The sequence below is a fragment of the Empidonax traillii genome, unplaced genomic scaffold (genome assembly GCF_003031625.1).
Source record: "Empidonax traillii isolate 1590-97213 ecotype Southwest subspecies unplaced genomic scaffold, ASM303162v1 scaffold1326:size130416, whole genome shotgun sequence".
Classification (NCBI taxonomy): Eukaryota; Metazoa; Chordata; class Aves; order Passeriformes; family Tyrannidae; genus Empidonax; species Empidonax traillii.
This window is the reverse complement of record NW_020956519.1, coordinates 12,804-23,856: the sequence shown is the minus strand read 5'-3', so window position 1 is coordinate 23,856 and position 11,053 is coordinate 12,804. Positions and strand designations below refer to the sequence as shown.

The following is an 11,053-nucleotide window of genomic DNA, read 5'->3' as shown; positions in this document are numbered from 1 at the left end:
GTGTTTAAGGAAAGACTGCACGTGGCACTCAGTGACATGGTGGTGTTCGGACACAGTTGGACTCAAAGATCTCAGAGGTCTTTTCCGATCGATTATGCGATTCTGTTTCTTTCTCCCACTGGAGTTAAACACCCGTAGCCGTGAGTGGAAACAACACCACGGGGCAGGCGGGTCCTGCGGGGGACTGTGGGGGAGATGGCGAGTCCCTTACTGAGGGAGAGCCGGCCCGCGCTCCCCCTCGGCGGCTCAGGCGCGGCTCCGGGCGGGGCAGCGGGGCCGGGAGGAGCCCCGGGCCGCTCTGAGGGCCGTGCCGGGACACGGAGCCGAGGGGCGCTGCCTCCGCCGGGCCCCCAGGAGGCGCTGCCGGGCTCCCATCGGGCCCTGCCGGCGGTGCCGGCGGTTCCGGCGGTCCCGGACGCGGCGCACCCACGTGTGCCGGGACAGCGGGGCCGCCACCGGGACAGCGGGGCCGCCACCGCCGCGATGTCGGTGCCGGCGACCGCCAGCAACCTGCCCATGCGGCTGCTCCGCAGGAAGATCCACAAGCGCAACCTGAAGCTGCGGCAGCGCAACCTGAAGCTGCGGGCGGCCGAGGGGGCAGGTGCGGGCGCGGCGGAGCCTCCCCCCGGGCTGAGCGCTGGCCGAGCCGCCGCTCACTTTGTGTTCTCTCCTCTCCCTCTTTCTCTCTCTCCCCGCAGTGCCCTCCCTGGGCCAGGCGGCTTCCCAGGGACCCCCGGAGGAGGAAGAGGAGGAGGAGGCAGCGGCAGCCCCGGAGGTGGAGGAGAGCGCGGAGCCTGCGGACGCTGCCGGACCCCGCGGCGGGGAGAAGGAGAAGAAGAAAAAGAAGAAGAAGAAGAGGAAAGCGGCGGCTGATGCGGGAGATGGTGCGTTGTCTTAGCAAATACAGCTTGTCTCCCAGGGCTGGGTTATTCTTGGACGCCCCTAAAGTGCCTCCTTAGGGTTTCCGCCCCGTGCCATGTGCCAGTCTGGTGTGTGTTTTAAAAACCCGGAGGTTTTCAGCATTACCTGTTTTATTGCAGCTAGGATGCTTGAACTCCAATTCATTCTAAACCGGTAGCAGCCAATGTAGATATTGCATAGGATTCTGCTTTGTAACATACAGTTGCGACGTTCTGCTTGTTTGTTGTACGAATGCGCATCCTGTGTTTTAGAGTGGAGCTCTGACAGATGGGTGATCTCTGTGTTGGCTGTGCAGCCAGTACGACTTTTTAGCAGCATGTCCGGCCTTTGGCAACGTCTGTGTATTATAAAACTAAAGTATACTGGAAAACTACACAAAAAATAGCACCCCAGAAATATCGCTAGATTTTCATGTATTTTTTTTACATATATATATGGACATATGTATTTTTCAAGCTTCTGTTCCTCATGTATTTTATTTTTGTGGTTCTTATCACGGTTATGCCAGTGAAGAGGTGCTTTCATCCTCTGAGGACTCAGGTACTTAAAATGCAACAGACATTATGTTTCTAATATTCTAAGCACAAACTGTGTTGGAAACTTAATGTCTGCATTACAAATGGGAAAGAATTTTTTACCTTTTTTAAGGACAGTTTATATTTATTCCACAGAAAATATCATCTAATGTACATTAAGCTTCGTTGTTTTACTATGCAAAGTGGGTTGTATGGAAGGGACTTATGAATTTTTTGCTCTGTGCCTCAGAAAATTCAATAGAAACTTTGCCTTCCTTTCTCCAGCCACTTCCACCTGATGGAAAGCATGATCTTTGTACATGATTTAGAGACTAAAGGAGATGCAGTCTGAGGAATGGTTTTTCATGATTAACGTGTCCTTTTTATCACTGACTTGTCTTCTGTAAAACAATACTCTAGATACAGAAACCAAAAAAGCAAAAACTGAAGAGGATGAATCTGCAGAGGTAGAAAATGGACGTAAGCAGAATTCCGAAAAGAAAGAAGTGGAAGAGGAGGATGATGAGGAGGATGAAGTGCCCAGTTTACCACTAGGTTTAACAGGTATCTTGTGTTCTCTTTTTCATGTGTGTGCAAAAACCCAGGGTCTAACACTTTCTTCCAGAGCAAGTTGCAGTTTTCAAATGAACTTTGTAATGCAGGTGTTTGAATTCAGGTGATTGACACTGGCAGATATTCAGCTGTCCTCTAGTTACTCTTCTTAGGAATTTGCATTATATACACGCCTGTTAGTCTTAAAATTACAGGTGAAAGTTTGTTTTTTAAACTTGCATACACATGTGTTTAACTGTAGAGGGAAAAGTCCATGAAGAGCAAGGTGGAAGCATACAGCTAATAAATTGGCCATGAGAAGCAGTGGATTCATTTTCATTCTTACTAGCTCTCTGTAATTTTCTTAGTACTACAGTAACAAAGAGTATTTTGTCAATATCTTTGGGTTTTATGGTAGAATAGAAAAAGAAAAAACCCCTTTTTTTTTTTTTTTAATATAGGTCAGTTTTAACTGGGTAATTTCAGAGGACTGATGGAATTGAAGAAGTAAGTTCAAATATTTTTCATTTTCCCCCTCACTTCAGGTGCTTTTGAAGACAATTCTTTTGCTTCCCTGGCTGGTGCTGTCAGTGAGAATACATTGAAAGGCGTGAATGACATGGGGTTTACACACATGACTGAAATTCAGCATAAAAGTATTAAGCCTCTTCTGGAAGGCAGGTAAGAAATGTCTTTTTAATCACTCTGATGGTCCGAAATGTTGTGTGAATTTTGCCAGCAAGCTAAATAGATGAATCATTGAATAGAACCATAGAATTGTTAAGGTTTGAAAAGACCTCCAAGGTCATCAAGTCCAACCTCTGACCCAACCCCACCTTGTCAACTAAAACATAGCACTGAGTGCTGTGTCCAGTTGTGTCTTGAACAGCTCCAGGGATGGTGACTCCACCACCTCTCTGTGCAGCCCATTCCAATGCTTAACAACCTGTTCAGTGAAGAAATTCTTCCTGATGTCCAACCTGAACCTCCCCTGGCACAGCTGAAGTGTGACTTTCTGCAGCTAAACCGTTGGGGTTTTTTAATGCATTCTCTTATGTTTTACATATCTTGTTTATAGTCATTAATACAAATAGGGTGTCATTATTGCATGTAAACAAATACTTGAGTAAGCTCCTGGAGCTGCTTTGCCTTTGGCTTTGGAAGCAGAGAAGCCAGTTTTCATTAGTCTTGTGAGTGTGTCTCGAAGACACTGACACCAGAGACAGAGAGACCGATTGCTGTGACCTGGATCGTAACACCAACTCCACTGGTCTCCTTTAAGCCATGTCATGTTTTTTACAGTGTCAACAGTTTTCGGAGTGGGACTGTTCTTTTCTCTGTATGGCAAACTAAATACTTATTTTTTTATCTAAATACTTTTTCTAACTCTGTTCCATACAGGGATATTTTAGCAGCTGCAAAAACGGGCAGTGGCAAAACACTTGCATTTCTCATTCCTGCAGTAGAGCTCATCTACAAGCTGAAATTCATGCCTAGAAATGGTAAGGCTCTTCATTTCACAGCTGAATTTTACTTGGCCATTTAGGCACGTGGTTAGGAGGGGACTGGATGAGTTGGAATTTACTCCTGTCCCACTGATGTATTTTCTAGGAACGGGTGTCATTATTCTTTCTCCTACTCGAGAGCTTGCTATGCAGACCTATGGGGTTCTTAAAGAACTCATGAATCATCATGTTCACACCTATGGTCTGATAATGGGGGGCAGTAACAGATCAGCAGAAGCACAGAAGCTTGGAAATGGAATCAACATCATTGTAGCAACACCAGGAAGGCTGCTGGATCATATGCAGGTAGATACAATATTGATGTCTAATCTGTGTTTTTAAAATGTAATAAAACTTTTGTCCCTGTCTGACTGTGAATTTGTTCATCTTCTAGAACACTCCAGGTTTCATGTATAAGAACTTGCAGTGTTTGGTAATTGACGAGGCAGATCGAATCTTGGAGGTTGGATTTGAAGAAGAAATGAAACAGATCATAAAACTTTTGCCAAGTAAGAACAAAGAAATCAGTCTTTCCTGGAAATTACTTGACTAATATTATGTCTTCTTTCTGACTCAAGTATTATAAGAGAAGTCATTAATTTTTTAGTTCTGTAAATGAACTGCGTAGTAGTTGTCTTACTCTGTCTTTTTTTTTTATAATACCTTGTTTAACATAATTTATCTGAAGAGCAGAGTTTTCATACGCTCTTTAGAGATATAATTCTGTTCATATAAAATGGTTTTAATTTAACATCTGCATTTTCTCATTCATCCTACTCTGCCTGTTTTATTTCTTGCAATTCATTATTTCTTAATAAGATTTTAACTATAAGGAAAAAGGTTTTCTGTCTTGCAGTTCAAGGGTTTTTTCATACCTCCAAGGCCAGTATCTTAAGGAAGTTTAAGTATATACCTAAAGTTTTTCTTTTCCTAATTTTTCATTTAGATATTCCTTGTAATTGCTGTATAAACACATATTCAGAGTCAACAAGGCTCTCTCCTTTTAAACATTAAAAATGCAGAAGAAACCCCATGGAAATAGTACATTTGAGTTTCCGCATCTTAAATATTAAAATTCAGATCTGTGTGTTTAAAATGCAGATATATACATCTAATAAATAACATAATGTGAAAAATATTAATGACCAGTGCTAAAAAGAGAAAGGGAAGGAAGAGCGTGAAAATGACGTGTAATTGATAGAGAAAAGAAATATTTACTTTGCATGAGTTTAATTTGGTTTCACTGTGTTAAAAAGGAAATTATATTTTAAAACAGACTCTTCAAAATAGAAAAAAAACCCAAAGATAGTGGCACTGAATGTTCATCAAGAACCACTGCTATTGTTCTTGAAGTTATGAAATGGAACAGGCTGAGTCTGCATTTCCCATGTACCTGTGTAACAAGAAAATGTTGTAGGATCAGGATGTGTGTTTGAGCTGAGAGGTGACAGTCAGGCAGGAGCTTTCCTACACAAAAACATTTTAACATTCATGGGAATTAAATCAATTAATAGGTAGAATTACAAGGCCAGTCTCTATTTAAATAATTGCTTTGTGTCTAAATTGGATTGCAAATGATATTGACATTTTCCCAGAGAGGGAGAATATTGCAAGTTTATAGTTGTTAGGATTGTGAAGGTGGAGACAGCCTGAGTAAACAACCTGTACAATCCATAATACAATTACACTGCTCTTTGCTTGTCAGTAGCAGTATGTTTTAATTAGAATTTAATTGAAAAAAGTAAGAGACTTGCTTAGGGTAGGTTGCAGTTGGGTATTTTATGGCCTTGCTATTTGAATTCTTTAAAAAGTGAGTCTGTCTTTCAAATTAAATATTTTCCAGAGCGCAGACAGACGATGCTTTTCTCTGCTACACAAACCAGAAAGGTTGAAGATCTGGCAAAGATCTCTCTGAAGAAAGAGCCACTGTATGTTGGGGTTGATGATAACAAGGAGACAGCAACAGTAGATGGTCTTGAACAGGTAAAGCATGAATTTTAGAAGGGCTATGATCTGTGAACACGCCAATTCCTCTGTGTTTTTAATGGGGTTGTCTTAAAGGGTGTTTATCATCCTAGTGGGCAAAAGCCATTCAGTTGCCCAAAGGGCTTTATTCAGAGTGCAGACTGGTAAGTTACCTTCATCTGGTCCATGTTTATAGGACAAATGATATAAAACTTCATGAAATAATAATATAGGTACTTACACTTGTCTGTTCATTCACAAGCTCCAGTTGTCTTTATAACTGTATTTTCCACGTTAGTGACTAGAGATTGATATGCTACAGATATATTTCATTGTTTAACTATTTGGTGTATTTGTTTCACAACATAACCCTTCTCTGATTTAACTGTGTTGCTGAAACAGAAGTTTTCTCCCTACTTCTCTGTAAATAATAATGTTTAAAAATTTTCCAGGGGTATGTAGTGTGTCCGTCTGAAAAAAGGTTCCTTTTGCTCTTCACATTCCTCAAGAAAAACCGGAAGAAGAAACTGATGGTATTTTTTTCTTCATGTATGTCAGTGAAGTACCACTATGAATTACTCAACTACATTGATCTGCCTGTTTTGGCCATTCATGTAAGTGTTCTATTCATTAATTTATTTTCAGTTAATCTCATAGTACCTGGAAATTGTTACTGACCTTACATTTGCCTTGTTTGTTTCAGTCCGGTTTCTAAAAAACAGATGCCCTACTTGCAAAACTGGTGATGGTCCTGATTAGTCTGTAGAGAAAGGAAAGATAACAACACTTATATAATAACAACACTTCAGTAATTAAACTTGCTATTTTTTTAACTAGACTGAACACTGATATTAATTTTTGCTCTGTGTGTAGAAAGAACTATGTTTTCTTCCAAGAGGTCGCCTTTCACAAGCACTTAAAATCAACTTGTGGAGCAAAGCTCTTGTCAGAGAAATCCAAAGTTTTTGATCCCTGAAGTGTTTGGTGCTTTTTCTTAAGGCTGGGGTGATGTTTGGGTTTGCTCTGCCAGTTCTTACCATTTGGATGAGCATTGTGGCTTTTCTGTCAAAACCACAAAATGTATAGTTTAGGACAAAGAATTGACTGTAAGTCTATGAAACAGCTGTAGCTAACCACAAATATCCTTTTTTGTTTTGTTCTTCAGGAGATTTTTTTTTTGCTATTCTTCGATTGAATTGTTACAAGTGTGGGTTTTGTTTGGTTGCTTGCTTTTTAACCTGTAATCGCTCTTAACATATTGCTGGACTTGCAAATGTCCTTCTTGAACTTCAGACGTTTATGCAGCCCTCCTGAACAGAATGTTTATGCAATATTTAATTTTTAATACTTTTGGTGATACATTGTTACCTCTGGGAGTTGTTACTTAGTGTAGCCCTGTGCTGTTTAATTTTTTCCTTGTTTCTTCACTGTGAAATAGTCCTGCTTGGTCTGTACAACACTAAGATTTGGAAAGATGCCCAAAATTATTTTATATGTGTCAAATAATATATATGTGAAATGAGAAATTATATTTAAGTTTACCAGCTGGCAAATTCAGGTTTTTTTGGTTGATATTTCATGCCCCATGTGTTTGTTTCTTGTTAGGGCAAGCAGAAGCAAACCAAACGTACTACAACGTTTTTCCAGTTCTGTAATGCAGAATCTGGAATATTGTTGTGCACTGATGTTGCTGCCAGAGGATTGGATATTCCTGAAGTTGACTGGATCGTCCAGTATGACCCTCCGGATGATCCCAAGGTAAGTTAAGGAAAGAGAGAAACTTCACAGCAAGAAATCAAATCTTCACTACAAATATAGTTGCAAAAAACCCTAAAACTGCAGCTTGAGGGAGGTCAGGATTCAGCCGTGGTCACATCCAGCCACTGATTTCTTTCACTTACCTTCAATACCTCCTAGGAAATCCTGCTCCTAACTGAGACCTTTGTTGCTTTTTAAAAATTGCTTTATAAAACATTCTTTTTGCTGTGAAATTAATTTAAAATCTAATCAGCTAAACAACAAAATGCTTTTCAGGAGGAGTGTGAGTTTATGTGTGCATCCCTCTGAGTCTTAACAGCTTTTCCAGTTGAAATTTGATTTTTGTATAAAAAAAAAAAATCTGGTTTGAATAAATGTCTACTATGTACAAGTGAAATTCGGAAAACTCTGAAGTTTTGACAAATGTACACAGCAAATTCACCAAAGCCGAGGTTTAATTTTTAATTACATCAGACTATGATTTTTTCCCTCAGTAAAAGGTAAATTACTTTAGTCAGGGGTTCTGTCTCAGCCTACCTGTGCTTTTCATCTTCAGCAATTGGTTTCCCTCATCCATTTGCCAGTGCCAAGAATAAGTCTTAAGAAATAATGAATGCTATATTACATTATATTCATGTCAAATTTTGGGTATTTTTTGTGAAGCACCTTGATTATTGCAAGTTTGTAAGACTGATTAAATTTGCTGTTGCTTATCCTTCCCAAAAGGAATATATTCATCGTGTTGGTCGAACTGCCAGAGGCATAAATGGGAGAGGACACGCTCTGCTCATTTTACGACCAGAAGAACTGGGCTTTCTGCGATACCTAAAACAAGCCAGGGTAAACTTGTGTCTACATTTTAATGGGTTTTTTTTTTGTTTGTTTGCTGTGCATCAGGTTTTTAAATTTAAAAACTTTTTTTCTATTCAAAGATCAGTTTCAATTTATTGAATTCCAAAGGAAGCGTAGCCTTCTTGTAAATGTAGCCATTTTAATATGATAGAGCTGCACAGAGCTTTTTGTTGCTCTCCTTATGGGCTTGTTTTGCCCCTTTTGAAGTGGTATAACTTCTGAAGCAAAAGTGGTAAAAGAAGGTGTCGTACTGAGCATCTTTATTACTTCAGCTTAAAGGAGGTGATAATACTGTCATATTGATGTAAAGGCACTTGACAGATACAGCTGTGGTATTAAAAAAAAAAAAATCTTCTTTTATCTAGCTGATCTTTTTTGTCTTGGGTCTTAAACACTTTCACTAGAGTGTAAATAATTTTGATATTTCATTCCCTCTTTTGTTTTTAAGGTACCGCTGAGTGAATTTGAATTTTCTTGGTCAAAAATTTCAGACATCCAGTCTCAGGTATGAAATGACTTTACACTGCAATTACTTTGAATATTGTAATTTACATGGAGAATGTTACAGCCTGTAACAACTGCAGTTCACAAAGAGGTGTGCTTGTTCAGGAAAGTTCTAGTAAATGAGCACTGTGCAGGAAATCCTCCTGCCCTTGACAGTTAAGCAAGAAAATATTTAGTAATTAAAGATGAATTTTAATATCTAGTACTAAATTGTCACCATTATACAGTACAAATTTGCTTTTAGGAATTGTTTTTTCACATTACATCAAAAAATGACAAAAGGACAGTGACACAAAATGACAGTGATGTCAACCTGCTTTCCACTTTTGAACAGAATGTTCTTACCTGGTTTAGCAAGTAGGGGTTTGGTAGCTTTTATTGGGTAATTACTTACGTTTAGATTAATTGTGAGTAATGTATGTGTTGTAAGATGATTTTCTCAGACTTCAGTGTGCAGAAATAGATCCAGTACAAACACTTAGGAATGTTAGTATATAGTCCATATGTATTTTTAACTCGCTGGTGTTAATAAAGCCCAGCATCAGCTAAACCCGCTTTGTGTTCTGGTGCTACAAAAATAACCACGGAGCACAAAGTTGAGTGGAATAGCATAGATAATTCTGTAGATGTGAATTTCTGTTGTTGGTGAGTTCTATGAATAATTGTTTTGATAAGAGATCTGTAAAGTTTCTTTGCAGTAACTTAAATGTAAAATAGCAAGTACAAGAAGCAATGAAGACAGTCCTTACAATCATAGGTTCCTAATTAAGAATAATCAGGAAATAATGGTGACTAATGTAATTTATTTTTAGTATGCTGAATTAGCATATGTTAAACATCATATGAGACACTGATTTAATGAGTATTGGGAACCTGGCCCACAACAAATCACATGTCTCAGTCTACACTAGTTTATCTGCATTCTTGTCTTAGAAAACACTGCTTATTTTACAATGCATTTGCACCATAATGGATAAAACTCTACAGAATTACATGGAATCATGGAGTTTAGACTTAAAGGCATATTGTTATTGTCCACTAATTCTCAATACACATCATTTCATGGTGTGGCTGCAGTTGTATTCTCCTTCTTGATTATTTTTTTTTTTATTATTTCTGTGAATTTATGTATTGCTGAGGCTTTGTTTCTAGTGTAATTCAGCTTCAGGCTTTTATGTCCCTTTACTTGTTTATAAAAGCATTTTGATTCCTGTATGTGCACTCTGCTGTCACAGGGCAGTTTTGCTGAAGTGAATAGAGAATGTCATTGCCACTCACACAGTAAATAACCTGCTGGAATATAATGTATGGACTTTACAGATATCATTGTTTGTGACTCTTCATTGTTTGGTTTTTTTTTCTCTCACAAGCTGGAAAAACTGATAGAGAAGAATTATTTCCTTCACAAGTCAGCCCAGGAGGCATACAAAGCTTACATTAGAGCTTATGACTCCCATTCTCTGAAGCAGATCTATGATGTCAACAACTTGGATCTTCCCAAAGTCAGCCTTTCATTTGGTTTTAAAGTTCCTCCGTTTGTTGACCTCAGTATCCTTTTACTGCAGTGTTTCAAAGCTGAATTTCTGCATTATAAGTGTTCAGTGCAACTTACTGAATTCCTGTGCTGCTTCAGGTTCTGGTGGTTTGTAGTTTTGGGGGGGTTTTTTGCTACTCACCATAGGAATCCCTCAAGCTCCCCCAGTAGATTATCAAAGGAAATGTTACATTGCACATACTGTAACTGCAAAAATTGCCTACAAACATCTGTGTTTTGTGCATGTCCTTGCTGTGTGTGCCTCAGTTGCTGTGGGGCAGCAGATGTGTCTCAAAGCACTGTTCTCCTCTCTGCAAAATTATTTTCATGGAAATGCACGTGCTTATGTTTCATAGTCAGGGAATATTGACACAGAGGAGCAAAAGCATGAAATAGAAGGCTGTATTTAGATTGCTGTCAGATCTGGCAGTGGATGGAACTTGAAAGCAATAGCACTTTGGACAACTGCAGGAGTATTTAGAACCACAGGCACATAGTTCTGGTTTCCTCTATAGTTATGCAGTATTTGTATAGTGCTGGTATTTTTTCCCTCATATTAATAACCCTTTCAAAACCCTCCCCAAAAAAACATTTCAAATTATTCCTTTTTAAGTTCTTTAACCAATAAAACTTCAGATGTGAACAGCAACCATGGCAGAAGACTACAGAAAAGAGGTGGAGGTGGAGGATTCGGTTACCAGAAGTCCAAGAGTGTCCACAAAGCGAAAATCTTCAAGCACATCAGCAAGAAATCAGACAATCGGCAGTTTTCTCGTTAATCATCCAGTCATTCAAATGGCTGCTGGCATTGGAATAGCCCACCTTGATCAAAACCATCTGGCAGTTACTCTCAGTTTAAACTGCTCCATTTGCATTTCTAGTTTTTGTGGTTTTTTTTTTTTTTTTTTTTTTTTTTTTTTTTTTTTTTTTTTTTTTTTTTTTTTTTT

The 11,053-nt window shown here is 39.0% G+C and overlaps 1 protein-coding gene across 2 annotated transcripts in view; it reads left to right on the top strand.

The window, feature by feature from the left end:
- Positions 1 to 409: 409 nt before the first annotated feature.
- The window catches only part of DDX18 (DEAD-box helicase 18), a 13,552-nt gene continuing 2,908 nt past the window's right edge, over positions 410 to 11,053 (top strand). Inside the window, exons 1-14 of one of the 2 annotated variants that reach the window (XM_027906606.1) lie at positions 410 to 601; positions 699 to 884; positions 1,857 to 2,000; positions 2,534 to 2,669; positions 3,390 to 3,490; positions 3,600 to 3,799; positions 3,888 to 4,002; positions 5,337 to 5,476; positions 5,911 to 6,072; positions 7,064 to 7,216; positions 7,943 to 8,056; positions 8,517 to 8,573; positions 9,943 to 10,120; positions 10,743 to 10,998. In XM_027906606.1, the coding sequence (XP_027762407.1) occupies positions 484 to 601; positions 699 to 884; positions 1,857 to 2,000; positions 2,534 to 2,669; positions 3,390 to 3,490; positions 3,600 to 3,799; positions 3,888 to 4,002; positions 5,337 to 5,476; positions 5,911 to 6,072; positions 7,064 to 7,216; positions 7,943 to 8,056; positions 8,517 to 8,573; positions 9,943 to 10,120; positions 10,743 to 10,885 (1,947 nt within the window). In that variant the 5' untranslated portion in view covers positions 410 to 483 and the 3' untranslated portion in view covers positions 10,886 to 10,998. Of the gene's footprint in view, positions 602 to 698; positions 885 to 1,856; positions 2,001 to 2,533; positions 2,670 to 3,389; positions 3,491 to 3,599; positions 3,800 to 3,887; positions 4,003 to 5,336; positions 5,477 to 5,910; positions 6,073 to 7,063; positions 7,217 to 7,942; positions 8,057 to 8,516; positions 8,574 to 9,942; positions 10,121 to 10,742; positions 10,999 to 11,053 lie in introns of those variants that run through there. The other variant, XR_003573809.1, reaches the window with a different exon arrangement.